The sequence below is a fragment of the Musa acuminata genome, chromosome BXJ2-10, assembly GCF_036884655.1.
Source record: "Musa acuminata AAA Group cultivar baxijiao chromosome BXJ2-10, Cavendish_Baxijiao_AAA, whole genome shotgun sequence".
In the NCBI taxonomy this organism is placed as follows: Eukaryota; Viridiplantae; Streptophyta; class Magnoliopsida; order Zingiberales; family Musaceae; genus Musa; species Musa acuminata.
The window spans coordinates 32,485,192-32,512,311 of record NC_088347.1 but is presented as its reverse complement, the minus strand read 5'-3'; the positions used below and the strand labels follow the sequence as shown (position 1 = coordinate 32,512,311).

Here is a 27,120-nt window from a genome sequence, read left to right as displayed (position 1 = left end):
GGTGATGACAGGGGTGGGTGCTGCCATGTGCACAAAGCTCTCATCTAACTGATGCTGACAACCACAACACCTGCCATCCTTCCTTCATGTTAGATTTAGTGTCAATCACAACCTGAGGAAAATATCATCATATATAGATATGTGTACTGCTGCTTGTGGACAAGTATCTAATTTGTATGGATAAGATTGTCTCGGCTATTTTTCTCACTCTGTTGGGAGCAATACCAGCAGACAAGATAAGAAGCTTTAGATCTTGTTTGGCAATTATTGTACTGCAAAGACTAGCTGGTATTAAATTCAGATTATGGTTTCAGATTCAATCCGAAGGTTTCGTTTTTTTCTTCTGTCTCTGTTCACTCTGTGCCAGCTGAGACTCCACAGCAGCCCAGACTTCAACGATGCTGACCTCCATGGCGTCATGCTCTTCCGCCCTCGCTCTCTATATGTATTCCCCGGGACTCGAAGCAAGCCACCACCATCTCGACTCATTCCCTCCTCCCTCTTCCAAAGCCATGAAGTCCAGTGACCCCACCACCACCATCACTTCTAGCTTCCAACACTCCTCCTCCTCCTCCTCCTCCAACTCCTCCTCCCCTACATCTTCCCCCATCTCGTCGTCTCCTCCATCCCTTCCCCCGACGACCCCGCCGCCGCCGGTCATTCACAGCCCCTGTGCCGCCTGCAAGATCCTCCGCCGCCGCTGCGCCGGGAAATGCGTCCTGGCGCCCTACTTCCCGCCCACCGAGCCGCTCAAGTTCACCACCGCGCATCGCGTGTTCGGTGCCAGCAACATCATCAAGCTGCTGCAGGTGAGCAATCCGCATCAACTACAAGATCTTCGACTCATCCCACCGCAACATAACGTTAATGATCGCATGCGCTTGCAGGATCTCCCGGAGAGCCAGAGGGCGGACGCCGTGAGCAGCATGGTGTACGAGGCGAACGCCCGGATCCGGGATCCCGTCTACGGGTGTGCAGGTGCCATCTTCCAGCTTCAGAAGCAGGTGAACGAGCTCCAAGCGCAACTGGCGCAGGCGCAGGCGGAGCTCCTCAACCTGCAAGCCCAGCACAAGAACCTCATCGCCTTGATCTGCGTGGAAGTGGCTCAGAATCAGCAGGACCGCGCGCCTCGCTCCACCGACGCCCTCGCCGCCGGCAATTACCTGCTTCAGAATGATGCATACTTCCTCGATGAGATCAACCAGGAGGGCTCAGTTTGGGACGAACCCCTCTGGATATGACTCGAGATTGGACGAACACCTCAGTAGCAAATAATTCCTTAGTAATTAATCCCGTAGGAGATCGACAAAGTCGAGAGACATGAATGATGAGGAGGGAGAACCCATTTCGTTGTTGTATCCCCTTGACACTACCAACAAGATCAGAGTTGCTTACTTACTTCATGTAGTCCTTTCAATTTCTACCATGTAATAATTCATGTCAATTTCCGTGAATTATGAGTTCCCCATCAACACGAGAATTTGATGTCGACAAGCTCGGAAGAGTCCTTCGTTTTCCCACTAACTTTAAATGACACAGGCAAAAGAAAGTTCAAAGCTCGTAGACTTTCTTCATCACGCACCCATCTAGTGAGAACAAGGAGTTGGGTGCAAGTTCAATCCATCTTAGCTGTACAAAACTCCATGCAGATCTCCATTGACGAACCTTGCAGCTAACACACGCGCTTTAATGGTGTTTCTCAACAAAACAAATAAGCTCTAGTGGGGAAGAGCAGGAAACGGTGGTACCTGAAACACTAGTCAACGTGTCAACATTGGTGAGTTAGGAGAGTAGGTTGACTACGGTATCCAATGTGCCAGCCGAGAGGCTGCGGTCAGCAAGTAGCCAAATGGAGATCGATGCCGGAGGTTGACTGAAGATGAACCTCCAAGACAAAGAAGCCTCGGAACACAATACAAAAATCCTGCGAGAGTAGGCAAAGTCGCCACTGTATTGTCCGTAATTGCTCATTGTAGATTTGACCCCGAAAGGTCCCACTGCTCACATAGTCAAAGCATCCATTGAAAAACCTACAAGGAGAAAAAAAGGAGTGCTTCAAAATCTAGACTCATGTCTGCCTACTTCCTCCTTTGTTCCTCTGTGGATGTACCACTTGGAGTGGGTGAGAACACAATTTCCGGCAGCCTAGCGGAGAAGGTGGGGAGAGGAGTGACGACCAACTTCTAGTAATTGGCAGGTGGTCTTTAAGAGTTTTGAATTATAAGTAGATGTCCGGCCTTTTTGAGCGAAGTATTGATGTATTGATCTCGTTAACTTTGAATCATCGATTCAAAATAGATTAATAACAATATAATGATGGTGATGTAATATATTTTTGAATCCAATTATGATGACTTCTTCTTCTTTTTTTTTCTATTCTTATTATTTATTAATTTTCTATTATTTATGATGAGATGATGACATATGTAACATAAATCATTAGCTTAGACTGCTTAATCTCATGTCAATGATAGTACATTCATTTTTCCCATGTATGGTAAATTAATAGATAGTTTTAAGTTTATGATTGGCATGTGGAAGGTTGTGTGTCATGATCATCTAGAGGCACAATGCACCACTTGGAATGGTGTCAATCTAGGTAGAAACATCCATTTTATGGTACACATCATGTCAGTTCATGGGAGTTCCGATGACTTCTAATGTCTCCACAGTGTGTATGAGCAATCAATGGAAATCTTCACAAACTTGTGAAGAAGTTTAGCATGGCAAACTTTGGGATACCAAATGGAAACTGGTCTCACAAAGGTCTCATCAGTCTCTGTCCAGGATTTGATGCTTGATCTCACGTCATGGAGCAGCTGTGACCTTTGGGGACATGGCAGATCCCTTTCTCACTCTGGAAGGAGCTTTCAGATGACTTGGTTTCTCACTTGCACCATGGAAACAAACATCAGACTTAGCAGAAGGCTGTTCTTCTTCTTCAGGTCTGAAGAACCACCATTCAACAACCTATAAAATGGTATCAGTCAGCTAAATTCGCGTGAGAAGGTGACTTGGATTGGAATCACACGACTCGCTTCAGATATCGAATGACTGCTACTATGCTACTCGACAGATATCATGAAGCATTTTATGGGATAGCAATGACTGAGTTCAGAGCATTTTATTGCTTCCATTTGCTCAGAACAGCCCTATCTGTCAAAGGCCAGTCCCTCAAGAATCCACCTCAGGGCCCATTTGACAAGTACTGGATGTGTTCTGACACAATAATTAAGTCTAAGATTATGTATGATCTAGTTTGGATGTGTGTTTGATCCTCCCTATTTCCTACAATGTTACATATCTTAAGCACTAGACTGGTCATGCTGTTTGCAAGAACTTGTCATTCAAACTGCATCAGAAGAATCCAAAGTATGAGAGATGACATCTACTGTGATCTGAATGAACATACCTCAAAGAACAACTAGGTCTCACCTTTAGTCTTCTTGATTCATTCCCTTCACTCAAATTTCACTAAGATCGAATAGAAACATATTGTTCAGTGAACTGTCTTGTACTCGGAGAGGAGTAATACGAATAACCTCTAAATGTACAAATGCAAGCAGATCCTTGTAAACCTGATGCTTCCATTGTAGAGGAAAGCAAGTAAACCCAACACCTGCTCTAAAACTGGAACCTGATTGGCCTAGCTTTGGTCATCCTGGTCGCTCCAAAGGCCTCGTTGTTGTCGACCCTTCTGGCATTCCTGTATGCAGCACATCCGACGACATAGACGATGACAAGGGCGATGAGCATGATGACGTTGATCACTGAGACCTTCCTCCAGCTGTGCCTGAGGCTGGCCAGAACCCCGGCCTTGCACGAGTTGCACTGATAGCACAGCTGCTGCTGGTCGTTGCTCCACTGGATGCAGTCGGGGTCATCCACCGCCAACCCTGCCACCGGGTTCCAGAACGTCTCATTCACGTAGGTGTAGCCGCATGAGGTGGGCGGCTTGCAGCATCCAGACTACATCATCAATGCATCAAAGAAGTTGAGCCAATTATGCTTCACTTCATGTTCAGGTTCTAAGAATTTGTTTTTGCTATTAACTAAAAGCAAGGCCTATATTCACAATCATGCAAATAATTAGCAAAACCAAAGCTAATTCAGTAACAATTGATGAGAAGGGGCTTCCTAAGTTTCGAGATTAGCTCCGTAAAACAATCCAGAGCGATGTACTCATGTTTCAGTAAGAATCAATGGATCAAAGAAGCTGAGCAAATGAAGGTTAGGTTTCCTGCTTTTTTTCAAAAGCTTTAGTCATTCCACGGATCAACATGATTCGCTTCATGTTTGGTTCTAAGGATTTCTTCACCATTTACCATAAGCAAGGTCTATTCACAATCATGCAAAGAATTAGCAAAAGCAAAGCTATTTCAGTAAGAATCCACGAGGTTAGCTCTGCAAAACAATCTGGAACACTACACTCTACCTTAATTGCTATGGTTATGGTGCTGAATTGGCACAGAACAAAGGTTGATGATGAGATAATCCAAGTGGATTGATACAACAGCAGGACATGAAAAAGATCAAAGACGGCGGCACAGCCGGTGATGGTTGATGCCAGATATGTTGTTTTATGTCAAATCTACAGTAATACCGTTTGCAACTTGAACTGAACTGAGCCTTCTTCATGACAAATCCTGGATCAGGTAAAGAAGAAGAACCACAAAGAATCATAAACCCTCGGACAAGAGGTCTGAGTGCAGGATATGCAGGGAGGATTCGAGACCAAGTATGGCCTCCCACTCCATGGAACATGTGGTGCCGGGATTATTATGCTGTTGCAGGAGACAAAAGTCCTCCATGTGTCTCTTGGCTATTGGCACAAAGCTTGGGTCCCACAAGCAGTAGCATAGAAAAAGATCTCGGTCCTCGATCATGCAGCCATGGTGGTCACTTTTGTTAGTCGATGAATGAAGAAAAGGCACCCCCTTCTTAATCGTTAGAACAAAGGAGAAAGAAAGAACTCATGTTTGCAGAACAGAGATATCCTGATATCAATATGTAGAACAGAGAAAGCAGATTTCTCTTGGACAACAACTAATTTAGAAGCATTTGATGAGCATAAACAATAAACAGCAAAAGAACCTTATTTTTGGCCTACTAATTACCGGTTGTTCTTACTCCAAAAGCATAAGCTTTCATCCATCAAAAGAGAGTTGTTTATAGGCACTAAGAATCAAGCAAGGAAATAGAAATCATAGCATAAAGAGAAGGAGCTTTTGGCTTAAAGTTGTCACCGTTAATGTTTTCTGCTGCTGAGAATTCAAATTTGTTTGGCCCAAAGACGCCATTTTTTTGCAGTCCCCTGTTCACAGACTGTTGCCCTAAAAGCAAACAGAGAAGGGCAAGGAAGGGGAACGCAAGCGGTTACCTCGATGGGGGATAGTTGCCTCTGGTAGAACATATCGGCGGACTCGGGCACCAGCACGCCGGTGGTGGGGTCGCGGACGTAGTGCGACATGCCGGCGCAGGCGTCGCCCTCGCGCAGGCACGAGCTGATCTTGCCCCAGTAGCCGGGGTTGGCGACGCGGTCCCGGAGCCAGCCGGAGTAGTCGACGAGCTGGTACTCGAGGAAGGCGCGGTTGAGGACGACCTGGCCGCGGCCGCGGTCGGTGACGGCGAAGGCGAAGATGATGAAGCCGAGGAGGGCGGCCACGACGACGAACATGGCGAAGAGGTAGGCGCGGAGGAGCCAGGAGAGGCGGTAGCAGGCGCCGGCGAAGCCCATGAGGGAGATGACCATGATGGTGATGCCGATGATGATGAGCGGCCACTGCAGGAAGCGGAGGCAGTCGGTGGAGTTGGCCCGGGCGCTCAGCCATATACCGCCGCCCAGCACGGGGATCGATATCAGGAACGTTACAAAGTTGACGGCCCCTATCAGGCTTGTGCTCCCTCGAATCATCTCTCCTCCTCTCCTCTCGTGCAAAGGTGGTCTTTTTACCTTCCTCCTCTCGGTGTTCTGCTTCCACCGAAGTGGTGATGCAAAGATAAATATGAGTAGCGGAGGAGAGTAGCCATCAATGAAGTCATCGTCATGTGGTATTCATGTGGGTTTGCGACTCACAGGTAGAGGGAGTTTGTGCCATGCCACACTGCCTCCTTTCTGCTCAGAGAAAGAAGAGTTGACCCCAAGTCCACGTGGAAGAAGATTCTTGATATTGTTTTTGTAAACAAAACTTGAGCTCCACAATCTCTGTTTTTTTTTTTTTTTTTTCCTTTCAATTAATTTTTTTTAGTTACATCAAACTGTATATAAATATTAATCATTAAAATATTTTTATTTTATTTTTATAAAATAGTAAATATGATATTTGAACTAGTCCTTTCGATAATCTATCATATCATTTGCTCGGAGAAAAGATTACTAATGTCTTAGTTAGTTAGTTCGATATGATCTGGATCCATATATATGTTAGACTGTCTAACGTGTCTTTAAGGTGAGAATGTTCAGTTTCCGATGTGTCACCTATATAAAAATCGAGGTCGAAAGAGGTTTTTCGATTTAATCTTTGTGACGCTTAAGTTAGTAACATAAGATATTAGAGTACGTTGAAGTTTCTTAATTTTTTTTTCTATGTTAAAGATAATTTTTTATACATAATTATAAAAGGTACGAAGAAAGCTTGTGATTATCTTTATCGACATAAATGATGAAAATGAAATCTATAATAAATACGATTGTCCTCTTCCCTCTGGACGATGATGTGTTGAATGATTAGTCGACAATGTATTTCTTATCACCGATCAAACTAATTAGTATCATAAAAAAAATACTATAATATTATTTTAAAAAATATTATATATATAATAGTTACATTTGTATTATATATTTTAATTATTTATTTGATATTGATAATCCATTCGACATGGTATTGATTTATCGTAAATTACTAGTTAGTATCAACTATGTATAATTTGCATCATAGTTTTTTTAATCTATTTTTTTATATTTTATAAATTAAATATCTACCTCTAAAGGAAAAGAGAAGAATAATTATAGTCATGTCATGGGTCATCATCATTCTCAATAATTGATTGGTCACTTTACAATGGTACATATGCAACCTCTATTTCTTGTTCTTCCCATTCAATAAAGGGCACAAAGTAGGAAGGATCCAATGAAAGAAAAAGCTACCACACTTTGCATGAATCTTCTCCTCTGGCCACATGAAAATGACCGAAAATATACATAACATCTCAAAAAGCAAAAAGAAAAAATTTATAGTTATATTTATCCTCTCAAAAGCAAAAAAAAAAAGAGAAAGAGATTAAAGTATAATAAACATAATATCGGGGAGAAAAAGATCTTTGATAATAAATGAAAATTTCAGATCAATAATAGATCATAATTTAGAAAAATCGATTTCAGATTTATATGATTCGACCCTCGTTATTTATGCTCGTAAAGAAAAATCAAATTACTCGTCCTGAGACAAAACTATAAATTATCTTTAAGTTAAGAGTCGACATATACATCATCTCACATTATATTATTTTTTATTATCTTCATGGATCCAAAAATATTTATTAGTGGGAGTATACTTTAGAACTGTGCACAGATATCACAGGAATATTTCTGATGTGAGTTAGCAAATCTCACAGCCGCTACAGCCACACATCACAAGCGAATCACGCAGTGAATTCTGATACCATTCTGCTTCAATCCTTTGCGTGGTTCTACGAAAAGAAGCAAACTACTTTCCATAAAGCATGAGGCTTTTGAATGGCTTTTCATTCTGCTGCATGACTTCGAGAGAGAGAGAGAGAGAGGAGGATGGAGATGAATCCTTCTCTCCCTGGCTGGCTTTTACGAATGTGACTTCTCACCCACAGCACAATGGTCTTAAGCATGTCACAGACAGACCGAAAGTACACTTTCATCTCATGATTAGATTTGCAGAGTGGCCTTAAGATGCTCTTTTCTGTGTGTCTACTCATCAAGGAGAGTTGTTTGCCTTTTGGCCAGAATTTGTGATGGAGATGGAACAGTCATGCATCGTTGATTCGATTGGATGAGAAATTAGTATGAGTGAAGTGATCTCAATGGAGTTGACGAACACAGCAAGCAATTTGACTCACAACTTTGAATATTTTGCTAACCTTCCATGTCCCATGTCCTATTTAGAAAGTCGATCCAATGAGAGGAAAAGGGCAGTCTGTGGTAGCTTCGTGAGTAAGCAAGCACCTCAAGTGACCAATTGCTTGTTCCTCTGTGCCATCTCTTTTCTAAATTTGACTTGATGGATCGATGATATGGATAACTATATTTGATCAATACTCAAAATTAGAGAAAATTGATTTGGTTTATAAGATTAAATAAAAATATTAGCATATCATATTGTGATAAGCACATAGTCGATACCTCGGAATCATGCCCGAATCCAACATAATATAGACAATACCTTGATACCATATTATCATGAACTTAGTTAATTTTACCTAAGTCATAATACCCTTGCATTTTCGTCCGCAAAGATCAGTCTCCCTAAAATTTCTTATAATTCCTTAAGGACATGTAAAAGAAAAAATGATTAAAGGAAGCATTTAACTTTATAAGCAAATTTTGCAAGCTCTAAATGATTGTACGACAAAAGATATAAGGTAGTTCGTTGTGGTAAAAAATCATTGTAAGTGCCCACATAACTAATATGGAACAAGATAGTGAACTAATCTTAAACAATATTTTAAAGGCTCATATAATCATGTGCCACCTAATTAACTTCAAGGTGTTATATTATTTGACACTTCGTATCACTTTATAAAACTAAAAAAAAAAAAAAGACTATCTAGATGATTTTTTTTTTAATTTTACTTCGCAACACTTTGCATCACTTTTTTTTTTTTAATTTTACTTAAAAAAAAAAAACACTTCGCACACAACTTATGTTTACATGACTAAAACAATCACAAAAGTCAATCAAAATGGGATTATTAAACCTACTACAAGCTCTTTTATATATTGAAAAAAATATAATAAAATTAAAAGATATTGATATACATAAACATTATATTGAGCATCTTTCTATATATTTGTCCATAACAATACGACACTTAAGCTTATAAGGTTGAATAAATATTATTGCATGCCAGATTTGAGAGAGACATGCCACTTTCTCTATAACTAAATATCTATCACGAGAATAATAGTATTACGAGTTAAGTACGGGGAAGGGATACCACTTTTCCATGATCCACATCTACCACACGAGTGTAACAGTGTTGTGAGCTTATTATAAAATAGTTTTTTAGGTATATTTTAGTATATATATCTTTTTCTAAAACATAAGTCAAATCCATTGAATCCATAATGATTTAAGCATAAGAAGGCAGAGCGTCCCAACATAGTTTTATAGGGTTCGTCATGCTCAAAATCAAGTAAGGTTGATATTGACTGAATTCAACTCTTGATAATTAAAAAGGATTTCAATTGACTTTGAATCAATATGTAACCCAAGACAATAAAAAAATTATTTAAAAATTATTATTAATAAAATTAAAAGATTTATGTAATCTCATCCAATAGTGAATTAAATACATAAATGATACAACTCTCGTATTCCAACATATCATCTTATGATATACATAGATCATATTATTATTATTATTTATTAATTATTTTTAAAGTACCTTTCTCACCCTATAATAGCCTGACAAGCTTACTATAAAAGCATATATGTAGATAAATTAGCGTCATTTGATCATAATCTGTTGACTTCCACACAATAACTAATGCCACCTGATATCATATAACAATTAATGGAATCAAGAAACAATATGATTCTCTTCTGCTAAACAAACCTCTTTTGATGCACGTCTCACGAACACACGGCAAGTCCAAAACAACTACTCTCATCTTGGATTTCTGCTACAGTAACGCTCAGAGGAGGTACGTGGCGTTGGCGGTGGAACACGCGGCACACATCAGACTGTTACAGCCCGCCACGTTTTACTAGGTTTCACTTGCTTCTTCCCCCTCTTCCACACCTTCCGGTTCGGAGTCACTCGTGAGAAGACCATCGTGAAGCTCCACTGGTTTCAGAGAGAGAGAGAGATGGGGTCAGAGACGTTCTTGGAAGTCATCTTGGCCATCTTGTTACCACCTGTGGGAGTCTTCCTGCGATATGGCTGTGGTGTAAGCTCTCTCTCTCTCTCTCTCTCTCTGATCAGAATCGGACATTTATGGGGTGATCTCGCAGGTAGAGTTCTGGATCGACCTGCTGTTGACGATACTGGGTTACATACCAGGAATAGTTTACGCCATATATGTGTTGGTAGGATAGTGATGCATGTAGATGGAATGTAGATGGAGGAGGGATCATTACATAGTAGTAGTGGCAGCAAGAACAAGACATGAAGATGTTTCGTGGATAAACGATGATCTACTCTCACTTTTTTATTATAATAAAGCTTGTTTTTTCTTTTGTTTTTCGCAAGTGGTATTGAATTCCCATTCGCATTTTCCTGTTGTTGTTGTGCCTGCAAATTAGCAACCTAACACCTCATTAAGCCATTGCATGTGTTGATGCCGATTAGACCATCAGAAGCAGCAGTGGTATTGGTACACCAATTCAATGAATCATGATCTCAATTATCCTATCGATCACCATCTTGAGTGACTCCCAAGTCAAGAATCGAAGTGCCAAAATTTGAATCGACCTTATAATCGATTCCAGCTATAATAACTTATTGTTTCACTTTGGGTCCTTCAAGATCGATTGAAATGTAGTCACGCAAGTACAGCTCTTTCTCTGTTAATTTTGCTGACTTGAGAATGAAGCTTCGGTTCTGATTAGGAACAAACGATTACAGATTTCAGACATTGCTCAATGTCCAAAACAAAACCTTCTCGTCCTAAGTTGAGTAGAGAACTAACTTTAGTGTCATTTCTTTCCCCAGTGCTGTGCCCATATTTTGTCCTTGAAAGTTGTTCATTCTGCAGGAGACATATTTTCCTTTTCAATGTTGATGGTTGGGGGATCACGGTGATAATTGTTCTGGTTCTCTGTTGCCTGTGTTTCTGAGTGTTTCCAAAGGACTCCGGAACTTCCATCAATCAGGATCATAGCTTCACCTTCCACTGGGATATTGGCCGTATGCTTTGGATGCGGATCACCATCTCGCTCTTTTGTACTTGGTTTTGGCAGTAGATCGCATTCAGCTTTGTTGACAACCGATGCATCAAAAACCTTTAATGGGCTATGGAAATCCTTGACGATGGGACTTGATTCTTTTTGTGCTTCTGATGTATCAGTCAAGCCACCCGATACAACAAGCTTCGGTAGTCGTTTAAGTGATGGGGACTCTGCAAGTGGACTCCGAGATAAAGCTGTTGATCGTGGAGAATCAGAATCGATGGCCATGTCCTGGTTTGCAGGTGTCACATGTTGAATCTTTCTGGGTTTCGTTTTGTTCCCTGAATCAGACTTGTTGGGTACTCCAGTGGTGGTTTTGGGGAAACTGGGCTGCTGCCGAGGCTCTGAAACTGTTTTGACATCGCAGGCAAGAGATTTCTTCTGCATATCCAAATTAAAATCAATGTTAGAACAGGTAAAAGTTACAAAAGACAATGGAGGTGGCTATGATAAGAAATGTGGACGTACTGCATCGAAGTAGCCAATTTTTGGAGTTGGCATTTTGAGTCCTGAAGGTTTGTAGCATTTTGCCCCAGAGCTATCGTTAGGGCAACTTTTTGGATGAACTTTGGTAACATGTAGTCCGTTTGATTGTCCAATATCTTCAGAACTGAGATTTGATTGGAGACCTGGAGGATGAACTTCTTCGTTGTCAGCACCAGGTTCAATGCCATCAATCAATGGTTTAACAGCAGAGAAAGTCGATGAAGAAGATCCTGAAGTGACACTGTCGAAGGAGCTACTCGGAGAAGCAATTGAAGATAACTTGACAGAAGAATTTGGAGATACTGCACTGTTACTTGTATTTCTGCTAATTTTAGATCCACTCGTCCTCATGGATGCTTTATTGGTGATTGATCCAGATAGAGATCGATTGATAGCTCTGGAAGTACTTCTCGATCTTGTTGTCTCGGAAGGAGACTTACGTGCTGTGTCTCTCGAATTGTCGACCAGTTTCGGAGTAGGTTTTGGTGAACGGGAGGACTTTATAGTGTCACAAGAACCTCCTTTTATTTTCTTAGAAACTACAGCAGATTTCTGAGTTGCTGCATTGCCTGCCAAACCCACACTTGGATGAGAATTGATTACCAAAGCATATCTTTAACAGTAAAAGTAATTGCATTGCTCAAAGATGCAAGAGGATCCCTAATGAAATTGTACCTGGGATATCTTTTTTACTACTAGTTTTTATCTGGTTGTTTCCAGAAACAAGATTTGTCTTGGTTGGCATTGCTGGAAGAGTTCCTCTGGACAAAACCCTCGGTGGCTTTAACATCTTTGAATTAGTAACTCCATCAGCACCCTTCATAAAAGTATGAAATGTGAGCTCGACTCGAAAAATGTTTCGATTTGTTTGTATAATTAGATGGCCATAATTATTAGAAGTTTGGAAAATCTTAGAGCCTAAGGAAACTAGTATATAGCACGCGCATACCACATTTGTAACAACAGTGGCTGCTCTGGTGGCACTCTCACGAAGATGGTTGCTAACACCATGTCGCTCTGATGCCACAGGAGTGCACTTCTGATGACATGAGAGTTGTTAAGAACTCAAGTACATCAGCAATATGAACCAGTGAGATGAATACGAATAACGAAAACGTACCTTATTACGGGAAGATGGTTCGAGTTTCATTGATGCTGCAAAGCAGTATGATTGACTCATTTAGAAGAATTGCAAGCCACACAAACAGAAGCAAAATTATGGCAAAAATCTACCACCAAGTGTTTCGAATATCTAAGAACATTCTTATATCCAAGGGAGAGTTCACCTCGCCTCGCTGGGTTGTTTTTCTTGATTGGCTGTGCCACATTCAAAGCTTTCTCTCCGGTGCCAAAGGTCATCTGAATGGAAGCTCGAACATTTTCGAACAAATCTACCTCAAGATTCTCCAGTGCCCAGCTATCATTATCTAAAGTTGATGTTGATTCTGTTGATTTCCTTGCATCTTCCAGAATTATAGGAAGTGAACATGCTTGAGTCTTCTTAAATGTGCTGTTCACGATGGCCAGTTCCTCATGATTCAGAACTCCTGTGGACAACAGATAAGATTCATCAAGCTTATAAAGTTCAGTTCAAAGATATGGAATGTTTGTTTGGTATCACAAACGCCATACCTTCGCTCGTAAAAAAGGCACTATCCCAGGCTAAACTTTTCCGCAAGTTGCATTTGCCAGTCTTTGTTTTATTATACTCTGGGGACTCTGAAAGATCGAGGGCTTGTTCTATTTGCTTGTTTATTTTCACTTGATTCCCGCTTTCCTCCGAACCAACAATCACTGATTGAAAACAGTAACTCTCAACATGATTTTCAGAAAGACCTCTAAGATTAAAGAACTAGAGCAACTATGTAAGAACGATGAGCACTGACAAATAACAAGCTCTAGATCATGCAACTATGATTGTAACACGGCTCTCAACAAAAAAAGAAAAAAAAATGATCAAAGTCCACATCGATGCAGAGACAATCATAGCATCATAAATAGGTTGCTGAAGAGCGTGCAGGAAGATGGTAATCACTATGTCGAACATAACAAACACAATCATAGGAGTTGGAAGTTAAGCACAAAAGGGCATCCCAAACTTGTAATTGGATATATGTAATTCTCATGGATTGTGATTCTGACTGACAACCATTGTCAACAATTACCATAATGTTCATCTCAGCTTTATCTGGTATGACTAACGATATAAGCCAAAGATGAAGAGGTTTCCTTGTCGAATATGTATCAAGAAACATGCATCAATCAAAGAAACATATTCACAAACACAAGACACGCAAGACATGGAAGCTTTGTCATTGTTCTAGTGATCAATATTTAAACCTTGTGCATTATAAATCGATTCTTTATGAGTCTACAGACATCAAAGTTCCACAATCGACCTATCTGTCCATGTGGGGTAGATCAAACCCAAGCACATCAAATCAAACGGATCAAAGGCACAAGAACCATCGACCACATCAAGATTTGTCAGGATATCGTCAAAAAGGAAAGAAAGAAAGAAACGCGATGAGCACCTGGCGAGATCTGACCGATGAAGCCATCGCAAGGGGAGGACGTGAGCAGATCATCCTCCGACGCGACGTCGATCAGAGAGAGCCTCTCCATGCTTCCTCCAAGACCCGATCGCCTCGCGAGCACCCCCAAATCGACTCGAAGAAGCAAGGAAGCGAACGAGAGAAGTGGAGATCGGAGTTCGGAGGCAAGGCAGAAAAGGCCGACTCGGGAAATGAAATGATTTCATTTGGAATAATATAATTTGATTTGTATATACACACTCCTCTTTTTTCAGCAAATGCAGTTGCCCTTTCTCTGTTGTCTTTGGTCGTGGTTGCGAAAAGAAGGGTGAAGTTATCAGATCCCACAACGTTACACAGGGAAATAAACGAGAGCGGGCAATTTGAATTTGGGGGATCGGAAAGGATCACCGCTTGAAGTTCTGCTATTGGAAATGGATCCAAACTTGGTATTGGGTCGGTACGATAGAACCATAAGCTTATTGGATCCAAAATAGAGATCCAAATTAAAGAACCCGGTTCAAACTCGAATTCCGGTTCATCAAACTCGAATCAGAGTGTTCTCTCTCGCTCTCTCTCTCTCTCTCTCTCTCTCTCTCTCTCGTTAAAGGACGAAAACACAGCGGCAAGCGCGACCTCAAAAAGCAAGAAGAAAAATAAATAAATAAATAAATAGAATAAAAAGCGAAGAGAAAGAAGGGTAACAGAATAAGGCTTGGTTTGTTGGGGACGGGAAACAGAATTGGAGGAGGGCATGAGGTTCCGTTCCGTCTTCTTTGGGGCGGCGTCGAGGGCAAAGCTCGGAACTCCGGCGCAGCAGCAGCGGTTTCGGCGCACCTACTCGCATCTCCGGCGGCCGGACTCTGAGAGGTCTCTTTCTTCGCGCGTGCTGCTTCTCCCTGCCTATCGATTCACTCTTCATTCTATTTGCCCACGATTCTGTTTCGCTGTCCTTCTTTTGGGGGTTCGCAGGCCTTCCTTTGGGATCGCGTTCGACATCGATGGCGTGATTCTTCGCGGACGCACCCCCATCGGAGGGTCTCCGCAGGCCCTCCGGAGGCTTTACGACGCCGACGGTATAGCTATTCGTTTTCTCGTTTCTTGAAATCTGGTGTTCCTGTTGAGATCTTCTTGCGTGGTCGTGCCATTTCTTTTTCTTGATAGAAGTCGATCGTGGGGGATTTGGTTAAGGGTTACAGTGTTCTCGAAAGAAATAGGCAGCACATCCCTCCTTAACTAATTCTGCGATGATAACATTAGAACAAGATTGATATACAAATTATCAGAAATTTCTCATAAATAATATCATTCTTGAAGCAGGGTTGCAATGGGTAATTTACTATGAACAAAATGTAGGCATCTCGATCAAGGAACTTTCGATTGAAGTTCCTCCAACATCGATACCATCTTGGAGATGGTCATCGCTCTTGAGCAGGCGGCTGATGCTTTGAACAAAGGAGTCACGAACATTTGGCTACCTTCCTGTACAGATCTTGCATAGTCATTCGATTGTATGACCAACTTTTGCCACGTTTGCTTAATTATTCAGGGCATTCACCTACATATGAATCGAGAATAGTCGGCATGCTGTTTTTCCAGTTCTGTCAAGATTTCTCACTGCTTGGTCTTTTTTGGATTTTATCCTGAAGCCATTCCACATTGTTGTTTCGCATGATTTCATAATCATGTAATAGAACTTCTTATGTAAACTTTGGTATGATTTTCTTGCCAGGCACTCATTTGCCATGTGCTTGTTCCTAAGAACATTCATGGAATGCGTTTAGTATGCTTTAATAGCAGAAATGCTTTTGAACATTGCACATTTATCCAACATGATTTTCCTGTCTGTGTCTGTGCCTTGCTGTTTTTTTCAATGATGTTGACTACAAGGCTTGACACTTTTTTGCAGTTGTGAAATGCGTTCTTTAATTTTCCTACAGGATACATGCAATGCTTTTGAAAATTCATACAGTGCTTGATTGCTTATTTAAAATATTCTTTTTGGATGCCTTAGTTGGAATATTTTGGTTATTTTCCAAAATAGGCATGAGTCAAAATGATTTTGGTTATTTTTCATGGCCAGCTAGATGATCCTTTATGCTTTGGTTGATTCTTTTCTACCATTTAGTTGGAATATTTGTACATATCTATTCCACATGTGGCATTTTTCTTCTGGTCATTCTTGAATATTTCATCTTCAGTTATGCCATGCTGATCATGAGCTGTAATTTTCTGAATTATTCATATTCAGAAGTATGCAGCTGAGTAACATAGAATGATATTAAGCATACAATCACAGTTACTTATATTATACAATAAATGCTCCTTTTGCTCAAGTTTATAACATCTAATAAGGAAGTAATTCTAGAAAGATTTGTGGACACTATGTTGTCTCGTGTGACCTTCTATGGTTATTGCTATTACAATTGTAAATTATCATTATTTTCTTCTTTGCAGGTTCGTTGAAGGTTCCATTTCTGTTCTTGACAAATGGTGAGCTTACTCTTTGGTTTCTTTGAAGTTCATTATATTTTATTTCAACTTATGATAAAACTGCAACTCGAAATGACATGATTTTTTATTCAATGAAGTCTTTCTACCCCTTTCTGCAATTAATTTTTAAGGTTAGCCACCTTAAGTATTTGTGAATCTTATACTGTCAACTAACCTTACATGACTATTCTTTTAGTGAGTTTTGAGGACATGTTTGTTCATTGCATTCCTTTATAACATACATACATACATACATACATACATACATATGTGTGTGTGTGTGTGTGCATATACATATATACATGTACATACATATAGATACATATACATGCATATATATATATATATATATATATATATATATATATATATATATATATATATATATATATATTCAAATTGATTGACTCATTGCAATATGAAGTGGAGTCTTTATAAGTGATGTTGAGAGAAGTTTACCTAAAGCTTGATTCTTGATATCATTGTAAATGTATAGGAGGGGGTGTCCCAGAAACCAAACGAGCTCTGGAGTTGAGTGAGCTTTTGAAAGTTCAGATTTCAGCTCTACAGGTAATATATAAATATTATCTGTTTATTTACTTGTCTATATTCAAATATGAGTGATTTGGCGAAGCTCCTACCCTACCAGTTAAGGATCACATAAAGCCATTTTATTAACTACATCCCAATTATGAATTGAAACAATTGTATGGAAAAGCTACCGAATGGCATCCATGTTATCCTCTCTTGTTTCAAAGGCATCAGGAAGCTGCTGCTAGTAGTATTGAAAATCATGTTTCAAATAACAAACAAAGATTTGAGTTTGAACTTTGAGTTTTGAAAATCTTTTCCTTGACAAGCCTGATGATAAATTGGATGACTTTTTGATATCCAGAACAAACTTGTTCTAGTGTTCCTAAAATATGTATTCTTCTTTTGATATTTTCTTTATACATTTAACATGTTAGTGTGGGGTTTGAAAAATGTATGTTACAATGCTTAAATTTGATAGTCTTCTGTTTGCTGTTGAACAGGTTTTTATGTTCCTCAGTTTCATGCATCATCTGCATAATTATCTGCAAGGACAACTGTCTAGGATCCATAACTTCTACTGATTTAACATGCACAACTGCCTGCTAAGTTAAGAAACATGATAGAAGCTATTTTTTTCTGGTTGCTTGTTTGAATATTGAACAAAAGATAATTATCTGACGTAAATATGTATAGCATTATCGGATATTGCAGCACTAAGGTCATAATATATTCAATTTCTTCCACCATGTTAGTGTATACTTGCTGGAGCAGATAACTAAGGAGTCCTGTAATAGATAATATAAATTATTGCATGTCATGCTGTAATTGATTTATTTAATTCTGCTCTTCTCATTAGCTTATAACCTCTCAAGGTATTTGCTAATTTATGTGACTATGATGCAGGTTGTGCAGGGTCATTCTCCTTTCCGACGGTTGGTCAGCAGGTACTGAAATGAAGATCACAAAATTTTCAAAATATTTGGGTGTTCATTAAAAAAATTCATTATTTTTTGTGATATGTGTAATTTTTATTAAAATTTCTTCCCATTCATGAATTTTCTTAGGAGAATCTATATATTATAGGAATTTGTGATAACTCTTCATAAGTCAATTTGTAATTTTTGTTAAGGACAAAACATTATTGCATGGTTGTTGCTACTTATAATCAGCAGATTCGAGAATGAGCTTATCGTTGCCATTGGAAAAGGGGAACCTGCTGCAGTGATGTTGGAGTATGGATTCAAGTAAGAATGAAGCATTATTATTAATTTTGAATATTCTTATCTACAACAATCAGATATTCCAAAATAGACTGCATTAGTATTGGATGTTGTATACTAGTTTCCTGGCAATATCTTACTTTATGTGCAGAAAAGTTCTTTCTATTGATGATTATGCATCATACTTCAATGACATCGATCCCCTCTCTCAGTACAAGAGTTGGGGTCTCAAGCACTCGTATGAGAGAAACTATAATTCCAAGGGTTTGCAACCAAAATATGATGTGTATTCAGAGAGAGTAAAAGGTGCATTTGTTGTTAGTGACCCTGTTGATTGGGGAAGGGACATTCAGGTACTTATTTTCTCCCATTGCTTCTAGAGTATGTAAGTTGTTTTCTTATATGAAAGTATGTGCAAATATATCGACATATCATAGTCCATTCTTTACATGCCTTTTTGACTATCAAGCACCTATTGATACAAGTATTGCACTTGCACAGATCTCATGGTAACATATAAAATTCAGATGATGAGACACAACACTTATGCAGACATTATGATATCCTGATGCTTCTCTTCAGTCAGAATAAGACCATATAGATATTGGATTATAACAGAAGTGAATTGTGAATCAACAGTTATTCTGGTTCTCGTGTGTTGATCTCTTTGGTTATGTGAAATTAAGTTCTTGTGTTTTAATCTTGCTGCTTCATAATAAGTGCCTCTCTGTTCCTTATTTATTAGATCGTTGCTGATTTGTTTCGTTGAATCGAGTCTTCTTGCAATTTATGTTTTTCCTTGTTCATTTGGATGTACCTAGCATTACGAACCATTTTCGTTAACTTTTCAAGTATGTATATGAAATTACACTACTATATACTCATGAAACTGCCTATCAACTTACGTCGAGAAAATGTTACATTAACTGGTTTTCTCGCAAGCTTCAAATGATACATATCAATTTACGCTGAGAAAATACTACAGTAACTGTTTTTCTCGCAAGCTTCAAATGATAGTTGATGATGTCTAGGTTTGAGTTGGCGATTTGACTTTCACAAACTACAAATTTTGATATGGAACATGCATGGTTGCAGGTGCTTTGTGATATTTTAAGATGTGGCGGTCTTCCTGGAAAGGAAAATGGACATCAACCACCTTTATTTTTTGCAGCAGATGATCTTGAATACCAGGCAAGATAAAATTTAGATTAGAATCTTTTGTTTGAACAAGTTCTGGCTGCTGATAAATATTCGATTTTATATGTGTAATATTCTGTAATTTCTCTGGAGAACTTGAGGGAAATTGACCTCATGCTAATCTTATGTAGGCTGTATTTCCTTCTGAGCGCCTTGGGATGGGTGCTTTCAGGATAGGACTGGAAAGCATATATAACAGGTACTAGATATCACTGCTTACCCACCTCAATGGTCATGAAATTGTGCGAAACCCTCATATGCTTAACTGAAAATGCAGTATCCACAGCAGTCCTCTGGAGTATACTTCTTTTGGGAAACCAAATCCATTTGTTTTCAAGAATGCAGAGTCCATCCTGACCAAACTGGTGACACATGTGTGCCAGGTTAAGGAGACTATGATGGGCGAGAAATGTGCATTCAATACCATTTATATGATTGGTGATAATCCTAAGGTTGACATTAATGGTGCCAAGAAGGTATGTCAAAATGGACTCAGAATTCTTCCATAAAAAAGAATCAGATTCCTGATTGTCATCAGGGGCATTAAATTGTGCTAGCATAAAAAAGAATCAGATTTATATAAGCACAATCCTAGTATGTTTGTGAATCAAAATTCTACCATATTTAAGACTTGAACTCCTAAGCATGGAACACCCGTGGTGGTCATGATCAAGGATTGAAATTTCGTACAGTACCGAAATTTCGAGATTTATTCGGTACGGTACGGTGTACCGAACGGTATATATATATATATATATATACCTCTATGTGGAGCAATGTCGCCTCGGCGATGTTGCAGATTAAAAAAAAAATTATGACGTCGTCTCCCTTCTCGGGTGACATCGCGGAGGCGACGTCATAGATAAAAAAAAAAAAAATTGCAGGCGACGTCACCTGAGAAGAGAAGAAAATAAAAAATCTTCACCTCTCTGCCCCCCGACGTCGATGCCTCTTCTCCCGCGTGCGGATGAGAAGTTGCCGACAGACGAGGAGGAGAGTGGCAATCTCCAGGTTCTCCCTTTTATTCCTATTTCTTTCTTCCCATTCTCCCTCTTCTTTCTTCTCCCTCGGTTACCATCGATGATAACGTCTCAATCGATAACGATAACGTCTCAATGGACAGTATCGCTCAGTAGCGGACGGTCCGTGTACAAGTTGATTGACGAACCGGTATGTACCACCCGGTACGGACAGTATCATTCGGTATTGCAGACCTTGGTCATGATATCCCATGTTGGCTGTAATGTACTGAAATGATCAGCATGTCTCCATTCTGCTGCTCATGCTTTGTAGATCAATAACCAGCATGTGATTCAGTCTGCTGCTGCTTCCACCATTGTCTTCACAACTCATGCTATTAACTACATAATCAGTTGGTTTCCACTTCCATGAATAATGGTGACTTCAGAAAAACCAGGGTGAGATCCTTTCTAACCTGTTTAAGGCTGCTGCTGCTACAATATTTATAACTTCCTGACAAGCTTACTGAATGTTGCAAAGAATGTTTTGAATTTTTGAAACACATCCACTGACAAGTCCTGGTTTATTATTATATTGTTGCAGGTGGGACATCCATGGTTTTCTATTCTCACAAGGACTGGGGTATTCCGGGGTAAAGACAACCATGGACAGTATCCAGCAGACCTGGTAGGTGCAATTATTTTCAAAATTATGTATCTTTTATATTTAATCATACTCTACCAATGTACCCTCACAAACTCAGGTGTGTTGGTATAGTTATGATCACATGCAGATAGAGTGCAGATCAGTAAGATACATGAGATTGTTCAGTATACCACTGTATAGTGCTAAATAATATAAAAGTATCAGGATTTTAATTTATCATCCTGATACTAACAATTTGAGCACTGCTGCAGATCTTAAATTTTATATATGCTTTTAAGAATAGATTTGTTGAGAATACACATTTTAATTAGGTGATACTGTCATAAGTATTGGTTTGGAATAGAAGGCTTGCTGCTATATGCATAATGATCTCTTTTTAGGCAAACATAAATCCAATATGCCAAAACTCGAACTGAATGGCCTGTTTTCTCAGGTTGTGGATACCGTTGGAGACGCTATTGATTTCATTCTGAAAAAGGAGTGCACATGAGGTGGACTTTCTAATATTTTGGTGGATCTCCTCTTGAAGAAGTATGAAAATGTCAAGTTTCAATCTTCACGAGCATTTGGCTGCACCGGTGCAGAGATATCTCAGATATGTTTTTGAATTTGATGTTGCAAAGATACCTCACGAACACTTTACCTGAAGTGAAACTGTTGCTTTGATTTTACTAAATTGCCAAAAGAATGATAGATGCCATGTAGCTTTTTTTCTCTGAGTTCACCAGAAATTTTAATTGACACTAAAATTTGTTAATTTTCTTATCATGTGTTGGATTCGTCCCGCACCGTTGAATGCTGCAAGCTCATACGAGAACCGCCAAAGCTCAGGGAGACGGGGAGAGAGAATTTTGGAGATCCTAAATGAAAAAGATTTGGAGTTCCTAAATCATTAAAAACCTCCATCAGGTGTGATCTACATAGTTTCAGTAAACAGAATAACAAAAAAAAAAAAATCAAGCTTAAAGGGAAATGCGCAACTGTTCTCTTTGCATCGAGAATGAAACTCAGCTACAGAGACCTACCAGGTCAGAGTTCACTTGCCCGATAACATTAGGTGAGCCTTGTGAAAACCTGAACAACAAATGAAAGATAATCAGCTCACTTGATTAGATCTTATATCTAGAGAGCACCATTTAAGAAATAACACCACCAAATGAAAGATAATCAATCACCTGATTGCTCTTGCCTTCCTTTTCTCATCTTCTGAACTATCATCCATCTTGGAGTTTGTTGCAAATCTTTCTAACCGTGCCTTCTTCTTTGCGGCCTCATCAGCTACAGTGCCATTCTTAAGCCCAAACCTAAAATATGGCAGAACAAGAGGCCTTCAAACTTCCCTCACAAAGTTCACAATCTCAGAGTGGAAAAAAAAATGTCAACCAAAAGTAAGCACCTCTCTGCCCGGGCTTTTCTTTTTTGCTCCTCTAGAAGTCCAACATTCTTTGGTCCACTTAATGTTGACCCAGTTCCAAACCTAACAATGAGATTTGCAGTAAATGTAAAGGGAAATTATGATTCCCAACGAATTTTTTTTAAAAATAAAACAGAATCTGAAAACAAAAAAATTGGGTTAAATAATTGGAAACAAGGTACTGAAACAGAACTGAAAAATAATGACCACAACGTACTCCCAACTCATAGCCCACCTGAGACAGCAATATTTTATCACAATATGAAAAAGCCGAATTGGAATGCATTCGCCACCAATTTGGATTGTGCCTCAACCACTAGAAAAAGAATCCTTCTATGTTGTAATAGCAAATATTATAACACCAATACAATTTTAACTCACAGCAACAAACAGTCAATAACACATAAATACAGAAGGCTTTAACCCTCCAATGGTCTTGTTTCAGTGAACCCATCCCATGCTAAGATATAGGCCTACATATCTTTTATATGTAGTAGGTTTGCAGTGGCCGTCATGGAAATAATCCATTCCAAATAAATGGCCGTACCCACACATAACAGTTCAGGGCGCTTAAATTAAAACCCTACAGATATCATTCTCATAGAGAATTCCATGACTTCAAATGCCTATTTAGTTTGATAAAATGGCACCACCAAGGTCAACTGAAACTGAAGGTAGTTCACTTCCAGTGTTTTTTACTACGTTAAGTAGAAAGGAGTGGAGGAAGCCTACCTTCACAAGAGCTGCTTATCTCAAGCTCCAGTGGCGATTCTCAAGAAAATAGCACAAAAACAATTAATACACCAATTTTATTATTTAGCTTAAACCAAAACAAAAAAGATATAGGGCAAAACAAAATTAAATAATTAAATTCTCCAGTGAACCACACTACACAATTTAGTTAAAGCTTTTAAGCAAGAAACTAAACAAGTTTACAATTAACTAAAGATCATATAAAATTGTTTCATAACTGTACCATGCTCTTGTTCTTATTTTTAAAAATGGATTCTCTCTAATATGCCAAAGCTGCATAGACTTTACATTATGATATAGAACAACTTGGAATCTTAGACCAGAATTAAACATAAACTTCAAAATCATTCTATATAATTCTTTATCTCCTCATTTAACCCAAATCAATATATGGTGCCAGATCTGGACATTTTACATCCGAAGAATACTAGCCTCTGCAAATAGCATCTCATACTAAAACTAGGTTCTAAAGACAATCATCTTACTGACATGATTACACATGAGAGTTTTGGCAATATCAAATTATTTCTTAAAGAGGCGATTATCATGAGCCAGCACACAAACATATTATAATTTTTTGTTCCTAAGGACTAGAACTGACAAGTTTCTATGAGATATACCCACCAGATGAACCATTCAAGACATTCCTTATACTATCAGGGAGAATATCTCATCCGCCAGTATGATCGTAATCTCCTACGAGCTATTTCCATGTTCAGTCTTCGTAAATTGGCATGCAACTTAATTTTCTAGTCACCACGATTCTCCTGGTGCCCCCGATTAAATCTTTCTCCCCCCCAAACCCAAGATAAATTTCTCTCAAACGAACTTGAGGATAAATTTCTCGGAAAATAGAATTCAAAATTCAAACTTCTTACCTCTCTGCTCGTGAATTTCGTTTCTCCCCTTCAGAAAGCATCACCGCCGTCCCGAATCGCTCGGCTCGCCGAAGCTTCTTCTGCAGATCAGTGACGGGGCCGTTCTGCATGGCACTCGTCAAGACCGAGTTGGATCCCACGGCCGCAGCGTTCCCATGGATTGCGGGATCCAATAGGGCAGAGCTCGCGTCGGGCGAGGGAATAGGGTTTTCAAGGCATGCCGCCGGAGGAGCGGGCTTGTCGGCGGCCGCTGCAGGAGGGGGAGGTGTCTCTAGGGCTTTCTTTCCGGGCTCGGCGGAAGCATGGGGGTTTTGGTACGCCATGAGGATTTGGGGGTCGGGGAGAGGGAGGCACAGGCGAGGTGGTAGGGCCGAGCGGTAAGTGGCGTCAGTTCGTTGTTGGAAACCAATAAAAGGTGCGGTACCACCGACTCCAAGCCACCGATAAAACCGGTTCAGTTCCTCGTCTCAAACTTGCAGAGTCGCTTGGGACGACAGGCAAAGGAAGGTCTTTGTCACGTAACATATATAAATCCGAGCCGTTACCCCCAATTAGGATATGCATTTAATGGATTTAGGATCATCATGGTAAAAGAGAATTTATGAAATCATTCAGAAATATATACATTGGTTATAATAAAATCTTCTAATATCTTTAATGTTACACTCAAATCTTAACGAGGAAACAAAAAGGAAAGAATTGTGTTCCAATGGACATGGATCTTATATTCATTAATGATAATAAATAAAAACAAATATGTCATATCATTACTATTGCCATGACTATAACCATTACCAAAAACATTACTATTACCATTCTCATTCCCACAACCAATACCAATAACATTACTAATACTATTACTTACCAATACTATTATACCAATACCACTATTATTAAATTTATCAATACAAATTTCGATAACATTACTGTTGTCAACACAGGAAACTAAGCATTGTCAACACATACTTGCTTATTATGCGTAGATGTAAGGCAATAATCTACAAAAAATATTTTCCTTATACTGACTAAAAGAATACCCTATTGGAACAACACGTGCAATTGTTCTTCATAGTAAACACCTTTAAGCGCCCACCGTTATGCTATAATTCTAATTTAACCCGGTCTAAATATCAATCTTTTCTAGTGGCCGAAGAAACATTAAACGCATGAGCCCGGTGGTTCAACAAATTCATACGAAGAAATGACGAAGGAAATAACAATAGGGATCTAATTGTTCCCTCTTGCTAAATTTGATCCATAATCCCCTCGTTTCTTGCATGAAAAGTGCCCGAAAAGATGAAGGAAAAACATAGCAACAAACAAGATCGCAATAGAATTCCAAATGAACAAACGGAAGAGAAGAGAGGGATAAAGGATCTCACCGAAACTTTGGAGCGAAGAGTCGGAGCACTCAGCACCAGATCAAGAAACGGTGAAATCTCCCCTCATTCATAAGTTTCTCCTCCTTGTAATGGAGATCACGAACTCCAATCCGATCGATCAACAGATCTATAGTTTCGATCGATCGCGAGAGGAATCCAAAAGAACGAACGGAAGAGAGGGAGGAGGGTCTCACCGAAAACTCGAGACCATATCAAGAAACGGCGAGGTCTCACCCTATTCATAAGTTTCTGCTTCTTGTAATGGAAATCACGACGTCTAATCCGATCGATCAACAAGTTACAGTTTCAATAGATCGAAAGAGGAACCCAAAGGAGCAAACGGAAGAGACATGAGAGCGAGGAGGGTCTCACCGAATCTTTGGAGCGAAGCGTGGGAGCACTCGACATCAGATCAAGAAACGGTGAGATGTCAACCTTTTCATAAGTTTCTCCTTCTTGTAACGGAGATCACGACGTCCAATTCGATCGGTCAACAGCTTATAATTTCAATAGATCGATAGAGGAATCCGAAGGAACAAACGGAAGAAGGTCTCACCGAAACTTTGGTGCGAAGAACCGGAGCACTCGAGACCATATCAAGTAACGGCGAGATCTTCCCCTGTTCATAAGTATCTCCTTGAGATCACGACGGCCAATCCGATCGATCAAGTTTCAATCGATCGCAAGAGGAACCCAAAGTAACAAACCAAGGAGAGAAGAGAGGGAGGAGGGTCTCACCGAAGCTTTTTGGATCGAAGAACCAGAGAACGCGACGCCAGATCAAGAAAGTTTCTCCTTCTTGTAACGGAGATCACGAAGTCCAATCCGATCGATGAATAGGTTATAGTGTCAATCGACCGAAAGAGGAATCACTATAGTCTCCATCGATCGCAAGAGGAATCGAGAGGAACGAACGGAAGAGAGAAGAGTGGGAGAAGCTTTGGACCGAGGGAACGAAGCATTCGACTAACGGACTATGACACGGCTATTTATGCGTAGTTCCTTCTTGAAACGGACGTGATAGACGACCCATTTCGTCACGTGGCATCTTCTCAACCCGTTGATTAGTCGAACAGTGGGACCGTCGTTCTTCGATGAGATGACGTCAGGGTATTAGTAGTACTCGCCTCCAACAACCATCACCGGGACCGGCTGCAACGCCGATTGGAGCAGACTAACTGACCTGCCACCAGCTGCCCCACACGTGTCCAATCATACTAACCCTCTTCGTATTCTGAACAAATTCATGTAAATATACCGATTAATCAATTTGATAGTCATAATGTTAATTATTTGCAGCAATTTGAAGACAATAAATAATATGCTAATCATTACAATAGTTGTATTAAAAAAATATAAGAAATCAAATATTAAATCAATTTGAACACAACAACACACCAACTCAAACAGATTTATATATATTAGACTCTTCTAATTGCATTTAGAATACAAATATGTA

General features: G+C 39.6%; 6 protein-coding genes across 11 annotated transcripts; 3 read left to right on the top strand and 3 right to left on the bottom strand.

Annotated features, from left to right (window-relative positions):
- The first annotated feature begins 335 nt into the window (after positions 1-335).
- On the top strand, positions 336-1,454 carry LOC103969008 (LOB domain-containing protein 1). Its single transcript, XM_009382402.3, has 2 exons — positions 336-809; positions 888-1,454. Exons 1-2 carry the CDS (start codon positions 399-401, stop codon positions 1,239-1,241), a joined length of 765 nt encoding a protein of 254 aa, XP_009380677.2. The 5' UTR covers positions 336-398; the 3' UTR covers positions 1,242-1,454.
- Positions 1,455-3,431: 1,977 nt separating this feature from the next.
- On the bottom strand, positions 3,432-5,971 carry LOC135625234 (tetraspanin-3-like). The gene is made up of 2 exons (XM_065129708.1): positions 5,381-5,971; positions 3,432-3,969 (listed from the first exon to the last, which is right to left on the bottom strand). Exons 1-2 carry the CDS (start codon positions 5,912-5,914, stop codon positions 3,625-3,627), a joined length of 879 nt encoding a protein of 292 aa, XP_064985780.1. The 5' UTR covers positions 5,915-5,971; the 3' UTR covers positions 3,432-3,624.
- Positions 5,972-9,977: 4,006 nt separating this feature from the next.
- Positions 9,978-10,428, top strand: LOC103969006 (salt stress-induced hydrophobic peptide ESI3). Its single transcript, XM_009382399.3, has 2 exons — positions 9,978-10,144; positions 10,209-10,428. Exons 1-2 carry the CDS (start codon positions 10,064-10,066, stop codon positions 10,290-10,292), a joined length of 165 nt encoding a protein of 54 aa, XP_009380674.2. The 5' UTR covers positions 9,978-10,063; the 3' UTR covers positions 10,293-10,428.
- A 339-nt stretch (positions 10,429-10,767) lies between these two features.
- On the bottom strand, positions 10,768-14,409 carry LOC135625973 (uncharacterized). Its single transcript, XM_065131147.1, has 8 exons — positions 14,165-14,409; positions 13,263-13,424; positions 12,917-13,177; positions 12,751-12,785; positions 12,580-12,669; positions 12,306-12,447; positions 11,613-12,199; positions 10,768-11,525 (listed from the first exon to the last, which is right to left on the bottom strand). Exons 1-8 carry the CDS (start codon positions 14,253-14,255, stop codon positions 10,941-10,943), a joined length of 1,953 nt encoding a protein of 650 aa, XP_064987219.1. The 5' UTR covers positions 14,256-14,409; the 3' UTR covers positions 10,768-10,940.
- Positions 14,410-14,817: 408 nt separating this feature from the next.
- Positions 14,818-21,948, top strand: LOC103969005 (mitochondrial hydrolase YKR070W). 3 transcript variants are annotated; one of them, XM_009382397.3, is made up of 12 exons: positions 14,819-15,034; positions 15,137-15,240; positions 16,622-16,657; positions 17,154-17,227; positions 18,095-18,135; positions 18,361-18,435; positions 18,563-18,764; positions 19,507-19,602; positions 19,740-19,807; positions 19,886-20,084; positions 21,172-21,255; positions 21,668-21,948. In XM_009382397.3, the coding sequence occupies exons 1-12, from the start codon at positions 14,919-14,921 to the stop codon at positions 21,722-21,724; spliced, it is 1,152 nt and encodes a 383-aa protein (XP_009380672.2). In that variant the 5' UTR covers positions 14,819-14,918; the 3' UTR covers positions 21,725-21,948. The 3 variants fall into 3 exon arrangements, with proteins under 3 accessions (XP_064985775.1, XP_009380672.2, XP_009380673.2); XM_009382398.3 differs by having other exon boundaries at positions 14,820-15,034; positions 18,364-18,435; XM_065129703.1 differs by lacking the exon at positions 19,886-20,084 and having other exon boundaries at positions 14,818-15,034.
- On the bottom strand, positions 21,879-26,638 carry LOC103969859 (protein MODIFIER OF SNC1 11). 4 transcript variants are annotated; one of them, XM_065129707.1, is made up of 9 exons: positions 26,400-26,638; positions 26,218-26,297; positions 26,034-26,116; positions 25,662-25,938; positions 24,280-24,788; positions 22,631-22,711; positions 22,410-22,538; positions 22,260-22,308; positions 21,879-22,118 (listed from the first exon to the last, which is right to left on the bottom strand). In XM_065129707.1, the coding sequence occupies exons 5-9, from the start codon at positions 24,600-24,602 to the stop codon at positions 22,095-22,097; spliced, it is 606 nt and encodes a 201-aa protein (XP_064985779.1). In that variant the 5' UTR covers positions 24,603-24,788; positions 25,662-25,938; positions 26,034-26,116; positions 26,218-26,297; positions 26,400-26,638; the 3' UTR covers positions 21,879-22,094. The 4 variants fall into 4 exon arrangements, with proteins under 4 accessions (XP_064985779.1, XP_064985777.1, XP_064985778.1 ...); XM_065129705.1 differs by having other exon boundaries at positions 26,218-26,280; XM_065129706.1 differs by having other exon boundaries at positions 26,034-26,297.
- Positions 26,639-27,120: the final 482 nt, after the last annotated feature.